The 19,845-nt window shown below is 37.8% G+C and overlaps 1 protein-coding gene across 2 annotated transcripts; it reads right to left on the reverse strand.

The window, feature by feature from the left end:
* Window positions 1–3,853: 3,853 nt before the first annotated feature.
* On the reverse strand, window positions 3,854–6,844 carry LOC141833414 (uncharacterized). 2 transcript variants are annotated; one of them, XM_074720845.1, is made up of 6 exons: window positions 6,351–6,844; window positions 6,091–6,244; window positions 5,587–5,769; window positions 5,420–5,503; window positions 4,535–4,616; window positions 3,854–4,420 (listed from the first exon to the last, which is right to left on the reverse strand). In XM_074720845.1, exons 1-6 carry the CDS (start codon window positions 6,617–6,619, stop codon window positions 3,987–3,989), a joined length of 1,206 nt encoding a protein of 401 aa, XP_074576946.1. In that variant the 5' UTR covers window positions 6,620–6,844; the 3' UTR covers window positions 3,854–3,986. The 2 variants fall into 2 exon arrangements, with proteins under 2 accessions (XP_074576946.1, XP_074576945.1); XM_074720844.1 differs by having other exon boundaries at window positions 5,393–5,503.
* Window positions 6,845–19,845: the final 13,001 nt, after the last annotated feature.

Raw genomic sequence — 19,845 nt, forward strand, 5'->3', positions numbered from 1 at the left:
TTAAAAGATTATACTGAAAACAAGCAATAGAACAACCTAACACTGGCTCAAAGTTCTGTAATAGCATGGGCATGTCCAACTTCTATTTCAAAATGCAAAAAAAAAAAACTAACACACTTATATTCATAAGAAATTTAGAGTTTATATGACTTCAATAATTGCTAGGGCATCATAAATTGTCACAATATAGTTCATAATACAATGAGCATTTCCCATGTAAAGCAAGGGGCTTAGCTCTCCTTAATTCATTTCCTTAAAGAATACATACACCTATTAATAAGCATTAATAAGATTAATTAACTCATAAATTGATATAGTCTAATATAAACAAAAAATCATAGAGATTATTTAACCTAATCTTCTTGTAATCACCAAATATCACTTGCTTCTTACCTGTTCGATTTCAGTAGAGTGAAGACTTTGCTGCAAATCAAGTAGATGTGGCGGCGGCGGAGAGGAGGAGGAAAGTAGATGCAGCGGCGGCGGTCGCAGAAGAGGAGGAAGGAAGATGCGGCGGCGGCGGTCACAGAGGGAAGATGCGGTGCAGAGGAGGAGGGAAGATGCGGCGGCGGCGATCACGAGGAGGAGGAAGAAGGAAGGAAGTGCGGCGGCGGCGATCACAGAGGCTGAGGAAGGAAGATGCGGCGGCGGCGATCGCAGAGGAGGAGGAAGGAAGATGCGGAGGAGAGGCTGAGGAAGGAAGATGCGGCGGAGAGGCTGAGGAAGGAAGATGCGGCGCAGAGGAGGAGGAAGAAGGAAGATGCGGCAGCGGCAGTGCAGAAGAGGAGGAAGAACGTGGCCGACAGGCGCAGAGGAGGAGGAAGAAGGAAAAGGTTTCGGAGATGGAAAAAGTTCGGCGAGCGAGGGAGGGAGGAAGGGTTTAGGTTTTTCTTTTCTTCGTCCTAATCGGCAGCGGGCAAAAAAAACTTTCCTCGTGGCATGACATACGTGGGCTGCCACGTATGTCATGCTACGATTTCTTGCTAACATTTCATGTTGTGTATCACCACTCTAAATTAAATTCAGTTATCTTCATCTGAAGATAAAGCAACGTGTGTGACAATCCAAATTATCAAACACATCATCACCACAAGTAGTTGTCTAATTCTTCTCTTTGTTTTATCCAATTCAAATAGTAACTTGCAATTTTGGGTCTTCAACTCCTTCATAGTATTCTCTGCACTTTTGGCATCAACCTCCAATTTGATTATTCTTCTTAGCAATTCTAGTATTACTTGTGTTGATCTACTACATATCTTATCATCAACCCATGCCCAGAAACCGCACCCCCCTCCATTCTGCAATTTCAAGTTATTTATGAGATTAAATGTCCAAGTTTTGCACAAAAGAAAGTGACAAATAATGTTAACTTTTTCCTATCCCAAATAGTGAGCATATGGCAAATCTCTTGCCTGGGTTATCATCAGTCCATGAGGTGATGATTTTCGCCATTAGTCTACATCTGCATTTCGGTGTATTAGTGGTGTAATACTTAGGCATTTTTAATCTGCAAGGACAAACATACCTTATAAATTACAAACTCCAAACATCACTAGAAAACTCAAACTTCAACAATATATGAATCAATTTGCATCATCACAATATTAACATACAAGCATGAGCCGATATCCTATGGCAGATATCATGGTATACACAAAATAAAAGAATTAAAAGATTATACTGAAAACAAGCAATAGAACAACCTAACACTGGCTCAAAGTTCTGTAATAGCAGGGGCATGTCCAACTTCTATTTCAAAATGCAAAAAAACTAACACACTTATATTTATAAGAAATTTAGAGTTTATATGACTTCAATAATTGCTAGGGCATCATAAATTGTCATAATATGGTTCATAATACAATGAACATTTCCCATGTAAAGCAAATGGCTTAGCTCTCCTTAATTCATTTCCTTAAAGAATACATACACCTATTAATAAGCATTAATAAAATTAATTAACTCATAAATTGATAGAGTCTAATATAAACAAAAAATCATAGAGATTATTTAACCTAATCTTCTTGTAATCACCAAATATCACTTGCTTCTTACCTGTTCGATTTCAGTAGAGTGAAGACTTTGTTGCAAATCAAGTAGATGCGGCGGCGACGGGCGAGAGGAGGAGGAAAGTAGATGCGGCGGCGACGGTCACAGAAGAGGAGGAAGGAAGATGCGGCGGCGACGATCACAAAGGGAAGATGCGGCGTAGAAGAGGAGGAAGAAGGAAAATGCGACGGCGACGATCACAGAGGCTGAGGAAGGAAGATGCGGCGGCGGCGATCGTAGAGGAGGAGGAAGAAGGAAGATGCAACGGCGGAGGTCGCAGAGGAGGAGGAAGGAAGATGCGATGAAGAGACTAAGGAAGGAAGATGCGGCGCAGAGGAGGAGGAAGAAGGAAGATGTGGCGGTGGCGGTGCAGAAGAGGAGGAAGAACGTGGCCAGCGGGCGCAGAGGAAGAGGAAGAAGGAAAAGGTTTCAGAGATGGAAAAAGTTCGACGAACGAGCGAGCAAGAGAGGAAGGGTTTAGGTTTTTCTTTTCTTCGTCCTAATATGCAACGGGCTAAAAAAACTTTCCTCGTGACATGACATACATGGGCTGTCACGTATGTCATGCTATGATTTCCTGCTAATATTTCATGTTGTGTATCACCACTTTTCAATAAATTACTAATAGAGAACTTTAGATCTTACAAAATATTAAAATCTAACCCGTAATCTATTTTACTAAAAAAGACATAAAATAATTTTTAATTTATATTTAGAACTTAAAAGATCCTTCTAGACGTTTTGTTTGCCTTCAGAAATCGACTGATTTTGAATATCTGAACATTACTTTGGCCGACCATAAACTTTCTTCTAAAATTCTTGAAAATAAAGTTGGCATTGCTGAGCTATAGCAGTAATGATGTATCATTGTGATGTATACGTACGTGTATTACTACAGACGGAATAGATTCTACTTTATGTGTTCCAGATAAATAAAATCACAATTGCAGAAGTCCCAAGAGACCTTCATATCAGAAATCTGAAATTCGAGGACGAATTCCGAGAAATTGACTTAAGTAGTAATGAACTTACCAACTACAATTTCTGACATAAATGATCATGGGACCAAGTACCGTTAAGATGGCAGAATCTTTTTTTAGAAAAAGTAGTAATGAACTTATTATATTTCAATCAGATTTTAGCTTTGCTGAATCCAATGTTTCATTATCTTCCGTTACTGATCAATTCACCCCAAATTACAAATTACTGTAGAAGTTGAGATATGGATTGACCAAAATTGGAAATTAAATTCTACTGTTCTTACCTTGAAGCTTCAGATCTTTCTTAATACTTTAAATGCCGTTCTCAGAACACATGGCTGAGGATTACAAAACGAAGCTGCATAGATACCTTCTCTTTCTCTTTCTCTTTCTCATAAAGGGTTGAACCATTTGTTCAAGAAAACTCTGCTTAAAGAACTGGCAATGTTAGTCAAAAGTGGACAACCACAATTACCAAAAAGAAGCTAACCATCAAGAAATAGCTTGAACCACCCTGCTATTAAAAACATTAATAATAATCACATGAGAAATATATAAACCTGATTATATTTTTCCGTTCAAACAGTATACAGAATAAACTTTGTCTCTCAAGTACAATTTTGTGGCCTCAATAGCTTTATTTTTATAGCCATGTACCCCCGACCCAATTTTTAGTCCCTAAAATCTGTCACCACTAAACATGTCAATGCAATATTAAAAAAAAAAAAAAGGAAGGCCACATAGCATGATGATATTAGTTAAGGCAACTGATAAAAATTATAAGAAACTAACGAAGGCCGGGGGAGCAAATGCAGCTACATATATACTTGAAATTTCTGTTCAAATTAAGATGCAGAATATTTCCTCTTAAGTAGCACATTTACCAGGCTCAACACTCTGGCATGCGAAGGGTAAATGTTGTGGGAAACGAAAAGACCAATGTGACTGATGTATTATTTACGGTCTCCTGATCCCTACAAACCTTCTTGCAACACCGAAAATGACAGCCTTGGTCAACAGGCCATGGTCAAGGCTACAGGCGACGGCAACTGCACCACCAACTATAAGATACCTGGGTATGTTACTAGCCCAGCTCTTTGGTTTCTCTGCTTCCACAGTATCAGCTGATGAACCAGTGCTGCCCTCAAGTGATCTCAATCGATCAGCATCAAAATTGGTGTTGATATGTGACATCAAAGCAAAATGCGATAATGGCTCATTGGACCTCCTGGCAGCTTGGTACGCTCGAAGGCCAGGTTCTATCTTCTTAACACAGCCCCACATTCCCTGACGGACACCTAGCTTTGCGATCTCCCATGGAATGCCCATGTCTTCATGGTGAAATAGAAGAATCTCACAAGCAGTCATCTGACCATCCGTTTTTGATTCAGCTGGATGAAGCATAATATTGAAACATTTGAGTTGTTTGGAGTGGTTAATAAACTTAAGAAGCCATTGTTTTCCTATATATTGAAGAAAAAATTAGCATGTACAGGAGTGTGCACCTGCACGAATGCACCAGCTCGAATAATACAAGTCAACACGTCTTGGTTTGTTGCGCCTAGGTACAGCAGAGCATGGCACATCCTGAAAGAATTTAGTCAATGGATAGTAAGCCAAATATTTATGCACAGCCTTACAGAAGCTCATATTCCAATATAAAAGTACATACCACACTAGATCTCAAGCAGCATAAAATAACAGAAATCCTGAGAAATTTCATGATATTTATGTAGTTTGTTTATTTTTCCTTTGCAACGAATGCATAGAGTTGCATTGTCAAGTTCAAAAGGGGTTGATCACCACCACCAGTAAGACGCAACAGGAACTATGGAGAAACAAACAAACAATAGAGAACAAACAGTAAAAGAAGAGATATCTTGTTCTTGCCAGGGAGGAATCAGAGAGCAAGTTCTTCAACTACTAGTTCAACTATGGGTTTTAGCTTGGTGCCTCGCATCCTGGCTCATGATGGAAGCTAAAATAATGATGAAGAATAAGTTGAGTAGAGTGAAGAAGAGCATGAAGGAATCACTGTTTTGAATGAGTAATATTAACACTGAGCTGGATAGAATAAGGCAGCCACTATAAAAGTGAGTAGTTCAAGGTAGAATTTGTCACTATCATGATGAATAATCAAAATAAAGTGACCAAACAACCAGTTGGAGCAGAATGGTTTTTCAAGACTTTCCCATCACCGAGTTCATTACATATTTAGTTATATTCAGTGACTGGAAGATTTTTTTCTTCTCATATTATATTTTTCTCCTATAGCAACCATCATAATATACAGAAAAAACTTCATTATGTGGAGAAGCAGAATCCATGTTTTGCTGTTAATATTTGTTCACATGGTGTCATACTACATAATTTATGCTGGTGAAAGTTACCTTTGTTATGCAATAGTAAGTCTGTCCTGACTCCCATATGCGGCGACCAATAATATACTCCCTGTCACTGCAGAAGAAAGGAAACTGCACAAGAAGAAAAACAATAAGCAAGCTGCACAGCAGTAAACCACACTTTTGATTCCCAAAAGGTCATCGATAAATAATACCTTTCGAACCCATTGAACTACCATTGTCCCTGTGGTCATGCACTCCTTCAATGTGGTATGTTGGAGAAGCATATCATCCCAGCCATTCTTGATCCGGAAGTCATCATCCCAAAAGAACTCCTTCAATGTTTCTGGTGTTGTATCCTCATATATAGTGCTGCTACGATATTGTGGAGGACCAGTCTGGAAAAATTGCAACAAATTGTCATAATTCACAAGACATGCTCAGATAGGAATACAATCTGAAATCACAAAACGATAGCTCATAAATGCACTAGTGAGAACCTAATTTCAAGTCTATATTAAAAGCAGATTGTGAAGCAAGTTTTGACAATCTATGGAATCCGTCCTAAAAAAAATATCATTTGTAAAGCATTGGTTTGAAAATCCTAAATCTAGGATAAGGAAATGAGGCACCTTCCATCCATATGAAAATGGTAAAATATGTCAAAGCATTCAAGCGTCACAATCGAAATGTTTCACTTTTTTCCTTTTTCTAGTTACCTCGGGTTCCCTTTTCCAAGCTTGATAAGTCATGTTAGGCAAGGACTTATCCATCATCTTCTGCCACGCCTGCCCCCCGTCTGTCTCCTCCACCAACCGGAACAGGTGCTCCAAATCCTCGTCGGTCACCACCGGTTCCTTGCTCCCATAAATCCTGTTTTTTTTTTTAAATAAACACTTATTTTGATGCATAGCAAGAGAAACAAAGCATAATTTAATAGCAAAAATACAAAAACAAAACAAAAGGCAAAGCTGTTTACGTCTTTTCATCCGCCCTCGTATCGACCGCCTCAGCCGGCAACGAGTTGGAGCCACCTGACCGCGCGTAATCAGCCACCGGCAAACGCCGTGATTCAGTGTTGGCGGCAAGGAGCCCGGTGACCCAGCCGGGCCGCCACGCCCATCCAAGCAGCACTCCGGTGATGACGGCAACGCAGAGTGGGACGAAGAAGACTGCGAAGGCGGCGGCGACATCGACTGCCAAGGGCTGCCGTAAGATCTCCAGAAAAACGTCGAGAATCAGGGCCATCGGAAGCGTAAACCCTTGGAACACAACGAAGAAAAGGGAGGAGGGCGAAGGCCTCCTGTGGACGAGGGAGGTGGCTTGAGAAGAAGGAGAGGATATTGAAGTGGAAGGAAGGGGAGATCGGAAAATGTGGCGGAGGAAGAGATAGGGGATAAGGCGGAGGCGGAGATGGAGAGAGCAGAGATTGCTATTGGGGATGGGGATTTGATTTTTGCATCGCAGCGGGGACAGGACACGCCACCGCACCCACTTTCTGTTTTTTAACTAGGCCCTATGAATAATCAAATAACAAATACACAACAAATACTGGTCGAGTTTGAAGGGTAAGTATAATAAATATAAATATATTTTACTGAAACATGTACTATATTTTTATTAATATTTGAATCATGCATGTTATATATATAATTTTTATTAATATCTGAATCATGCTATTTTTATATTTATTAATATATTTTTTAAAAATATTCCTCCATATATATATATACATATATTCAATCCATCATAAACACCCTAACATAATTAAAATCTTATTAATAAATAGATATTATTTATCTCATTCAAAAAATATATTTTTTTTTAAAAAAAAACTCACAGTGGACTAAATAAATTGTGGAACTAAGATTGAAAAGATTGTTACACTAAAAAAATCCCAAAAAAATATATAGTCATAATTAGGATTGAACCTAACAAATCTAAGTTAACCAAAACTCATTGATATAGTACAACGTTCAGATTTAGAAATTTTGGATATGATCAAACTCGTAAAAGTCCCAACAATACATAGATGTTATTATTGAGTAATATGAGATATTAGTGATTTTGTAATAAAATTATATAAGATAAATTTTTTTTCAAAAACTCATAATAAGCTAAATAGATGTGAAACCAAAGTTGAAGGGACAGATTACACTCAAAGACTTCTTAAATGCATTTAGATGTGTAAAATCATCAATAAATTTTAATTAAAATTTATTAATAGTCATATAATATATAAAATTAAAATTTTTAAACATGATTTGAGTCAGGGGAGTCCAAGAACACATTAGTATTATTTTGTTGAGTGAACATGATAATCTCAAGACCACATTAGTATTATTGTTGAATAAATATTATTACTTAAGTCCAATAATGAGTTTGTATCAAATTCATTTAAAGTTATATAAATTTTAAAAACTCACAAAGGATGTGAAATCAAGGTTAAAAAGTATGATGTACAAATTCATTTAAAGTTATATAAATTTTAAAAAGACAAAGGATGTGAAATTTAAAAAATGATTACACTTAGAAGACTTTTAAAATGCAATTTGGATTGAATTTGATAATCCTAATTTATTAGTGAATTTTGGTTAAAAGTCATTAATGGTCCTATAATATTCAAAATCTAAAAATTTTAACATAATAAAAGTAAGAGAGTCCTACAAATATATTAGTATTATTGTTGAATGAATATGATATACTTGAGTTAACAAAAAAATTGTGTGAAATTTATTGAAAGTTAATATATATATATATAATTGTTGAATGAATAATTGTTTTGGTTAAAAGTTATTAATGAATATGATGGAATATTATTTTATTTTATTTTTTAAAAATACTCTTTTAACAAAAAAAATGATAATTAAAAATGTTTTTTTAGCTTCTTTTTTATGCACATTACAAATCGCCTCCGTTAACAAGTCGCACATAACTTTATCAACCAAGTAAAAAAAATCACATCCATCTGGACTTTTTCAATCTTCATCAATCTTAATTTTTTGCTCAACATCTCTTTCTAAACATATACTCTTTCACGTGATTTAAGGAAAAAGAAAAGGAATAATAATTTATAAGAATATATCCAAAATTTAAATTTATTTTTAATGGAGTATGGAAAATTTTACTCTACAGGAATTTGTTGATAATACAATAATACTAATTAATAACAATTAAAGGCCCAATAACTGAGCTTGGACTGTTTTGGATTTCAGCGTATTGACCAACTTTTCCGAACAAATTTAATTAATATCAATTCGACTCGGACCCGATGGCGTTGACGGCCTCTATTATTGACTTTGAGCGAACCACGTTTTTATTTTTTTCGACGAGTGGGATTGCCGTCCATCTCTTCCTACTCCTGGCCATTCAAAATTCTCCAATAAAATAGAAAAAATAGTCAAATACAAGAGAAAAAAAGCCCATCCGTTACATTTTTTTATTTTTAAAAAATGAATAATTAAATGCTTATTATTATAATATATTTTTATTTTATTATATTCCGAATCAATGAAAGTGAGGAGTACGGCACTGATTCAATTAATCCTTATAAGATGCTAAAAACACGGAATCGTCGACCATTCTCAATCACCGTCCAATTTATAGTTAATTTCTTTTTTTTTATTATTAATTTGTTATTTATCTTCTCCGTCCACGGTATCACTATCGACGTCCATTCTTCCGGTATAACACTTGCTTTGAGGTGATGAAGTGAGAGCTTAATGATAGGGAACGCCCTCCTCCGATCCAGTGCGGATCTTGACGGATGAGAGAAATAAATAGGTTTTGTAAATAGGCAAGTGGAATAATTTCAAAATTAATTAAAGTATGGGATTGGAATAATTCTGAAATTAAATGCATACATGTGACCTTTTGTTGTCACAAGCTGGGACTCGACTGATTAAATGGTGTTTCTTTCAGTCATCATGAAGAGTTGCAAGTATTGGTGCAATGATGAACAATGCTTCAGTTTGGTCTTTAATTTTAGACCAAAATGTTTTGTTATTTGATATATTTGATCAATGTTTGGTTAAAGGTGTTGTTTAACTTAAAATAGATCAATATTTGACTACTAATATGGTGTGTCAAGTAAATTAAACTAGATATTTGATAACAAAGAAGTAAGATAGTGACAATAAATAAAGTTCAATAGGTATTGACTGTGGATCAAATCCTAACGTCAAAGAAGTCTAACAAGTATTAATAGTGATAAAAAGGTGTTGGCAAATAAGAAGTCTAATAGATATTGATAAAAGAAAAGTTAAATAGATGTTGACAAAGGAAAAAAAATCCAAAATGTGTTAATAAGTGGAAGTCTTGATATATATCAAAGTTGATTGAATATTTGATAAGTGAAAGTTTTGACAAATCAAAATTAACAAAATGCTTGACAAGTGAAATAGTAAATCAAGGTTGACCAATACCAAGCAGATGATGAGGTCCAAAGACAAAACTTCTTCCCAAAGGAAATCTTAGAGATAAAGCCTTTTAACAAAGGAAATTCTAGAGGTAAGTTTTCTATTGGCATCAAGTGGTCGAATCTGACCTTAGGGTTTTGATGTAGTTGGAAAAGTTTTAAAGTTAATTTTATATTGGACTAATATTTCATGTCAAGTGTGCAAGTGTAGGTTTATTTGGATGTTAGCATTGTAGGTGTAATGTGAAAGATCAATAAAAGTTGATAGAAGTCCAAATGGGTCAAGGTCGACTAAATATTTGGCAAAAGAAGTCCCATAGGGTATTGATAAGGTGAAATTTTGGTAGATTAAGATGGACTAGATACTAGACAAACTAGAGCTCCTGATATATAGGTCAAAGATGATTAGATACCAAACAAAGGAAAAGTTCAAGAGGTGAACTTTGATAGGGGAGATATGTGAGAGCGATTTGTAATATGGGTGAGGGTACTTTTCTCACTTAAGTGATGCGTTGGCCAAGAAATATGTATTTATGAGTTGAAGTTAATGACTAGTCGATTGGTGATTAAGTGATAGTCGATTGATCTGCATGGTTGATGAACATTTTGACAAAATATTTTGTTAGAAGTCCAATCAATTGATATAATTTTAGCAATTAATTGATATTTAAATTCAAATTATTATAATATTTAATCAAGATAAAATCAAGGATAGTGAACTACATGAACAATTAATAATTGATTAAGGATAAAGTTAACAAAATATTTGATTAGAAGACAACTTAGTGGTGATAAACTCAGGACCAATTCACTATTGGTAAAAAAAATCAATTGACTGATGTCAAGGTCAACAAAAGATTCAGTCAAAGGATAATGCTATTGTGGTAAACCTAGGACTAGCTGACTGATGATAAATCATGAATTGATCAATGACATAATCAACAAATAACATGGATAGTAGAAACATAAGACAAGGTCATGACCTTGAGGATTCAATCTCGATTTTATATGGTCCATTTGACTGATGATAAGCAAACAGTTGATTGTAGATGAATAGGTGAAGATCCAAATGAAATAACAATGTTTCACGGATAAGTCGACTCAACTTAAATGTCTAGTCGATTGATGATGTGTACTCCACTAGCAACCAACAAACAGTCGACTCTAGTCTCTTTTGTAGGTTTCACCATTTATGGAAGGTCCTATCAATTTCAAAATTTACAAGAAGAAGATCTCCTGTTTTATCAAACCTTAGTATAAAAGGAATCTTTGATCACAAATAAAGGTTAGAAAAGGCAAAAAGGAGAGAAAAAAGAAAAAAATAGCAAATAAGGAAAGAAATCTAGATCAATCAAACTGCAATCGAACTAATATCAATTTGAACAGTCCTCGACAACGACGTCAAAAACTTGATGTGTGAAATCCATAGATATACGACTCTTGTTAAGTAATAAAATATTATCCATTTGGACTATAAATCTAGTACTAATCCAAATCGCAAAGTAGGTTATCTAAATCAATCGAGATTGAGAAAATCAAATGAGAAAAAAAATTAAACTAAGAAAGCAAGAAGAGTTTGTGGGGAGAAACCGATTTGGGGAAGTAATTCTAGGACTTCGATTTTGTCATAATGATCATTGATATCCTAAATGTTATTCACTCTTTTATCTTTGTATTTGATAATTATAAAGGTGGTCTATTTTGAGGTACTCGATATAAACTTTTAAAATTATACCAATATGCCTATCCAAACTTGATGTCTACTTTCAAGGTAACCTTACTAAAATGATTGCTTTCTTAGGGAGGCTCCTATCATGATATCCCACTATCCTCCAAGTGTTATCCTCTGCATTGTGATATTGAATTAGGGTAAGCTCATTAAACTCTGTGATAGTAAATGATGTCCTCATGAGATTTTAAACTACTTTCATAAACAATGATGGTATGATTTTTATTTTTTATTTTTATTTTATTTATCATGCACATTATTCAAAATTTATATTTTATATTAACTAAAACTCCTAATTTACACTAAAATAGCATAGTAGAAGTCCAGGTCATCTCTCTCATGGAACCAATGATAGAAAGTTGTATTAGACATCGTTACAAGGGATTTTTATTTTATAACATTATTCAATCACAAAAAGGTCATATCAAATAACAAGTAGGAATTTATGATACAAGTTTATTCTAACAAGAGCAAATAGGAAATATTTACACAACTTCAATCAAGAAACACTTTAACTAAACATCATTGAACTAAACAACTATTATGTTTGAAAGGTATCCTAAGGCAATCGCCTTATGGTTGTTAATTTGAGGGGTGTCCTAAGGCAATCGCCTTATGGTTGTTAATTTGAGGGGTGTCCTAAGGCAATCACCTTACGGTTATACTATTTATTGAATAAATAGTAATTCACTATTTGAGTGCATATTCCATATGTGTTTGATTGGATTTTAAACTCAAATACTGAATGTCCGCAATACGATTCATAGCGTGAGAGAATTTGTGATTGGATCACAACTAGTGAGCATCTCTACACGTGTAATTATGAATGTATTAAAATTATCCCTAGTCGAGGAATTGATAAGTACGGACGTCATCGATTCTGTCGAGACTAGCACATTTTGAACTCCTTGGTTAGCCAAGCAGCTGATCTCACTGCTGGAGACATTCGATGTTGAGAGTTAAACGTAGATGTTGATTAAAGGTAACCAGTTCATTGGAGTGACCTACTTTGAGACTTTATATGGTTCGATATCGTATGTCAATGAAGATCTCAGTGCAGCTTAAATGTGAATTTCCTTTGACTTGCGGTATTCAAGTCATCTTGGTCATGAAGACTTATACTTTGACATCTTAAGCAAGTATCTCCGAGGAGGTGTGGATCTGAGATGATTGGGGTATAAGTTGAAGTGTCCGAAGGTATTTGAATAGCCCACAGAGGATTCACCGCTCCTTGAAAAAGGAGACGTATACCTTGCGGCCGCTTGTCAGGATTGTTACTAAAAGTCTTTGGTCAAAGTATTACATGTTAAGAGTATGGTACTCTTGGATACGTGTACGAGTAACTTGAATCCACAGGACAAGAAAGCATCTTGGGCGATGTCGAGAAAAATATAAAAACATAAATTGAAGATTGGAGACGTAAGTGTTTGCACTTTCTCTTTCTTGCACGAATTCCAATCTCTGTAAACTCTGAAACTCTTCCCTAAACCTTCACTATTCATTTCTGTAAGAGGAAGAGAGATTGTTTGTAAAGGTTTCTCCACCTTCAAAGAGTACTTTGAGAAGGAGAAGTTTTCATAGTGGAAAGGTCGTTGTGTGTGTGGATCCTTAGATTAGTCACCTTGTAGAGGTGGATACCAAGTAAATCGAATGGGTTAGCGTTGATCTTTTTTTTTATCTTACTTTTGTTTTTGTGCTTCCGCTAACGATTTTGTAGGCAAGAGCAAAAAATTAGTATTCACCCCCTCTAGCAAACGCACCGGTCCCAACATTGAAGAACATGAACACCATCAATTCTGTTGAGACTAGCACGTTTTAAACTCTTTAGTTTACTAGGCAGTTGTTCCCATTGACTGGAGACATTGGATGTTAAGAGTTAAACGTGGATACTAGTTAAAGGTAACTAGTTTATTAGATTGACCAGCCATGAGACTTCATATGGTTCTATACATATAGAGATATGTCAATAAAGATCTTAGTGCAGTTTAAGTGTGAGTTTCCTTTGACTTGCAGTATTCAAGTCATCTTGGTCATGAAGGCTTATACTTTGACATCTTAAGCAAACATTTCCAAGGAGGTGTGGACTTGAGATGATTGAGTGTAAGTCGAAGTGCCGAAAGTGTTTGGATAATCCACAGAGGATTTACCGCTCCTTGACATAGGAGATGTATACCCTGCGACCACTTGTAAGAATTGTTACTTGAAGTTTTTGGCCAAAGCATTGCATGTCAAAAGTATGATATTCTTGGACACATATATAAGTAACTTGAATCCACAGGACAAACAAGCTTAGGCTAGGTGTGACGTAGTCAGTCTAACGGGGACTGACACATATAGACCATATTCTGAACTAAACGGGTATAAGAAGGTGAAAGGAATGAGACACATTTCAATGTAGCTGCTAAATGGTTCAAAGATGGTTTTGGAATCAATCATTGATTTTTTGATCAATTGGGGGTCATGATGTACTATTAGGTGTCACTCATGATCGTTCCATAATTAATGGTTAATTATGGATGACTAATATAACTGGGAACCTATTGGGTCACACGCACTATAAGTTTATCCAAAGGACTTAATATGAGTTTGAGAATTAGATTCTCAGATTGAGAGCAAGAAAGTCTAGTTGGACCAGACAAAGGACAAAGATGATGAGTTTCATCTTATGAAGATGAAATGAACCAAATGGTTTAGTTCTGATGGAAGAGATTTTAACAAATCGGAAGCGATGATGATGGGCTTCGTCTTATGAAGATGAAATAAGCCAAATTAGTTTGGTTCTAATTGAAGGTGTTTTGGTTATTGAACCAAATGATTTGGTTTTGAATCAAATTAAATCAACTTAGTTTAGTTTTGAACTAAATTTGATTTAATTAGCATATGAGTTTTGGGTATTAAGCGGGTTTTTGATTGGATCCAAATCCAATAAAATATTGTATGAGATATAACATTAAAAGAGGAATAGATGGTTGAGATCATATCCTAATGGTTAGGGTTAATTAAGACCATTCATCCTTAATCCATTTAGTTTGCTACAGTAAAATGGTTTGCTATAGTAAATGGAAAAAAAAACCCTAACGTGCTCGTTGGCTTCGATTTTTCCATGTGTAAGAAAAATGGTTTACAATCTGACCATAATGATGTTATGCTTGTTGAGTTAAACGAGCTTACATCCTATTAGGAAGCTATGATGAGCTCAGATTCTGATAAATGACTAAAGGTCATGAGGTCCAAAATGGAATCCATGTACACTAACCAAGTATGGACTTTGGTTGATCCACCTGAGGGAATCAAACCCATTAGGTATAAGTAGGTCTTTAAGAGAAAGACAGACATGGATGATCTTATGCATACCTATAAAGGGTAACTGGTAGCTAAAGGCTTCAAGCAAATTCATGGTATTAATTATGATGAAACCTTTTCACTAGTTGCATTACTTAAGTCTATTTAGATCATGCTTGCTGTTGTACTTTACCATGATTATAAGATCTGACAGATGGATGTTAAAATCGCATTTCTAAATAGAAACCTCCTCGAGGATATGTACATGACACAATCTGAGATTTTTGTAGATCCAAAGAATGCTGGAAAGGTATATAAGTTGCAAAGACCCATTTATGGGCTAAAACAAACTTCTCGAAGCTGAATCTTTGATTCGATGATGCGATCAAAGAGTTTGATTTCATCAAGAATGAAGATGAACCTTGTGTCTACAAAAGGGTTAGTGGGAGCATAATTATCTTTTTGATCTTGTATGTAGATGACATACTCCTCATTGGAAATGATATCCCTTCACTATAGTTGTGAAGACGTGGTTGAGAAATTATTTCTCAACGAATGACTTAGGTGAAGTAGCCTACATTCTAGGCATCAATTGTTGGATCTCTTGGACACCGGCTAGAGAGGGGGGTGTGAATAGCCGTCCACACTTTTCGCCTTTTCTTCCTTCGTCTTCGTTAGCACAGCGGAATGAACAATCAGAAACACGAAGACTGGGATCAGCACGCTAACACAATGATTTACGAGGTTCGGAGATGATGCTCCTACTCCTCGGCGTGTCCGTAAGGTGGACGATCCCTCGATCTTTCGGCAGATCAGACCCCGATAAATATCGGCTATAATCTTCTCCTTCTCGGTGGAGGAACCTCTCCACAGAATGTCTCAAAGATACAAGGATAAGCACAAGACAAGGAGAATACAGTGAATCAAAGATCGGACAACAGAGACAACAAGAACCGCTTGCTGCTCAGCCTGTTCCTCCAAACACAGGACGTTGCTCTAGACAGAGCCAACAAGAACAGCTAGCAGCACAAGCCTGTTCCTCCAAACACAGGACGTTGCTCTTGTTTCCTCTTCTTCGATTCACGATCAGGCTCTCGTAAGATTGGCAATGGCGCTTCTGAGCTCTCAAGGATGATCAACAGTAAAGGCGTGAGTCTCCTCTCCTTTCCTCAGCGCTGCTTCTCGCTTCTCTTATAGCCTCTGCTTGGTTCTTGTGCCCAACGGATCCCTGCACTGTTCTGACACCAGCTGCCGTCCGTTGTCACAGAACTCCCCCTGCAGAAGAGACAGCTCAAAAGCCCGCCTTGGAACTCTCACCATCCATTTGAATTTCCCTCCTTAACCTGTCCTGTATATCTGCACACTCAAAAGATGCATTAAAAACATTCTATAACAAGGACATAGTATAAGGATGGATTAAACATTAAAGTCCATGTCACGAGCAAAGCTACCAAAGCTTTCTCGGACCAAATAGGAGACCGGGCCACCAAGGCCCTCCTCCTGGAATCAAGAGACCGAGCCACCAAGGCCCTCCTCTTGAGGAATCAGGAGACCGAGCCACCAAGGCCCTCCTCCATCGAGGCTCCTGAGATCGAGCTCCTCGAGCCGAGCTACCAAAGCTCTCCCGGACCATCCGGCCATTCGCACCAAGCTCCCGGCCACTCAGGTTCTGAGCCACCAAGGCTCCCTGAAATCGAGCTACCAAAGCTCACGGTCCCGAGCCGAGCTACCAAAGCTCTCTCGGACCATCCGGCCATTCGCACCAAGCTCCCGGCCACTCAGGTTCCGAGCCACCAAGGCTCCCTGAAATCGAGCTACCAAAGCTCACGGTCCCGAGCCGAGCTACCAAAGCTCTCTCGGACCATCCCGGCCATTCGCACCAAGCTCCCGGCCAATCCGGTCCTGAGCCACCAAGGCTCCTCCTGGACCATCTCGAAGACAAGCCACAAAAGGCTTTCTCATTCTCACCCGAGCACCAAGCTCCCCTGGTCTCGGAGACAAGCCACAAAGGCTTTCTCCATTCTTTCCCGAGTACCAAGACTCCTCCTGGACCATCTCGGAGACAAGCCACAAAGGCTTTCTTCATTCTTTCCCGAGCACCAAGCTCTTCGGTCCTGAGTCACCGAGACTCCTCCTGGACCATCTCAGAGATAAGCCACAAAGGCTTTCTCCATTCTTTCCCGAGCACCAAGCTCTTCGGTCCTGAGTCACCGAGACTCCTCCTGGACCATCTCGAAGACGAGCTACCAAAGCTCTCTTTATCCGCCTACGAACACCGAGTTCTTCGGTTATCCCGGTCCCAAGCCACCAAGGCTTCTTCTCTTGATCAACTCGATCGAGAACTACTAAAGTTCTCTCCGATCTTTCATAAATATTAAATTCCCGATAAAACGGACTTCCCAGACCTCCAAACATTACTCGTATGCTCACGGAATTAGGGTCAGGAACTAACACAAAGCAGGGGTGATCGACCAGCTGGTCGATCACTAGGGCTGATCGACTGGCTGGTCGATCAGGATGCTGATCGACCGGCTGGTCGATCAGCCCATGCTGATCGACCAGTGAGTCGATCAGCAGCCTGGACAATTTCCCTCTCCCGGACATTCTCTGTTTTCTTCCGTTCTCTCGGCCAAGGGCAATACTTTCCCGGTTTCACCTCTCCATGGTAAGCTTCTAACCTTCGCTCGGCTTCCCGGGTAAGGATAATACCCTCTTTCCAGGTCAGAGTAATCTTCATGTTTCCCGGCTTCATGTTTCCCGGCCAAGGCCATACCTTCCCGGGCAACCTTCTCTGGTCCCGGGACTGGATTTACATTGATCAGTTTAAACATGGCCAGGCTAGGATAACCATCTCCCGACCAGGTCAGGGTAACTTACTCTCTGCTACATGTCTCCCGGCCACAGCTCTTCTCTAAACAAAGGTCCTTGTCCAAGCACAGCCTATCTCGGCATTCTCCCGGATAACCTTCTCTTGGTCTTACTTCTCCCGACCAACCTTCTATCGACTAAGGTAATCTCGTTGCCGGGCAAGATCTTACTTCTCTCGGGCAAAAACTTATCCGGTCAAGTTCCCGAGCAAGTTTGTTGCTTCCGGCCAAGAAACTCTTCTCCAGACATTACTATTCTCCCGGCCAAGCTTTTCCGGCTGGCTTGCTTCTCCCGGCCACATTTCTCTCATCTTCACTTTGCCCGGCCAAGCTACCCTTCTTCCCGGTTATATTCTCTACAATCAAGATAATCTCTTTCCCGGGTAAACTTGATACTTTCCCGACCATGATCAATTTTCCCGGACATGAAATCCCCGGTCAAGAGCAAATCTCTCCGGCCAAGAAGAACAAATTAACGTCGGGCCTGATCGACTCGATCACGACAAGCTGATCGACCAGCTGGTCGATCAGAGCAAGCTGATCGACCGGTTGGTCGATCAGATGGAAGCTGATCGACCGGCTGGTCGATCAGGCATCGAAGCTGATCGACCGGCTGGTTTTCCTCGATCAAAGTTTTCCCGAGCATGAAATCCGATCACGACTCATCTGACCGATAAAAACATACCTGATCGACCACGTGGTCGATCACATAAGCTTGATCGACCACATGGTCGATCAAGACTTGGTCGACCACATGATCGACCAAAGATCCATGGTCGACCATGTGGTCGACCATGCCATTCAAGATGATATTACCATATCTACTTTATTCCTGTAAACGCTAAAACGTGTTTTTAGATGTTGAATTAATTAATAATGTTGTTTAATTGATAAACGTATTTTCAATTAATTATTTAATGAATTAACGTGTTTTGTTTAAAAAGTTTTCTTTTTCTTTTAATTAATTGAAAACGTATTTTGAACTTAAATCTCAAACGTGTTTTGCATAATTAATCAAACACTTAATTAGTTTTGTTTAATTAATTAACGTATTTAATTAATTAGTGAAAAGAGCTCCCCAGAGAGTTTACTCGGATATCTCGGTTAACTCAGCTCATCTAAACTTAAATCTCATTTCATTTAACCAGACTTAATTAGTTGTCAAACAACAAAACACCCGAGTCAGACTGCATCAACATCGTATGCATTGAATATGACGAGCAAATACCAGTCAGATCCAGGTGAAAATCACTAGACAGTTGTCAAGAATATTCTTAAGTATTTGAGAAGGACAAAAGAATATTTCTTGACATTTGGAGGTAATGAGGAGCTAACTGTAAAGGGCTACAGTGATACAAGCTTCCAAACTGATAAAAATGATTCCAGATCGCGGCCATGTCCTTCTATCCTCGATATCTAAATTGATCAATGAGGCATAGACCATGTCATCCTCTTATCAATCTTTATGTTTCTTGATCCCCAAGTAGACTCACTCAAGCAAATGAACTCAATATCTCATATTGACTCATTTGAGTATGCCCATGCATTTCGTGGTCCTACTCTATCAAGAGGCCGCAAGATATCACTCCCGTTATATGGGAGGGATAGATCTCATTTACATCACTCACATCCCTCCGCATAATTTGTTACATATCCAGTGTTCGCCTTTATAGTCCACCCTATTACGGGTGACATTTTGACGATACCAAAGTACATAACTCCTTATGTAGGAAACCGTAGTGACTTTAGGTTTAGGGACTATTCATATCAATAGTCACATGAATTATGACACTCATATAACGATCTATGAAACTTTCTCATAGCGGATCAATTCAGTATACATTCTCTAATTTATACCTATGTGTCAACTCGATATCCCATATTCATGACTTGTGAGATCAAGTCATCCAACTGACCCATATGTTAATCTCAACGCATTAATATCGTCCCTGAATATTAATGCTTGACTAGGAATGATTAAGAGTAGTGTTCTCTATATTATTTCACTATCGATTCAAACAATCGATATGATGTAAATTAGAACTAATTATCCAAGGACATTATTATACTTAGTTATTTGGCACAAACACAAAGTAAGTATAATAATAAAAAATTATGTCTTTATTAATAATAAAATATAATACAAAAGTCACTAGTCAATCATTATATAATTGGCTAT

This window comes from Curcuma longa, chromosome 8 (assembly GCF_044706935.1).
Source record: "Curcuma longa cultivar G26 ecotype Majalengka, Jawa Barat chromosome 8, ITB_CL_G26_1.1, whole genome shotgun sequence".
NCBI classification, from domain to species: Eukaryota; Viridiplantae; Streptophyta; class Magnoliopsida; order Zingiberales; family Zingiberaceae; genus Curcuma; species Curcuma longa.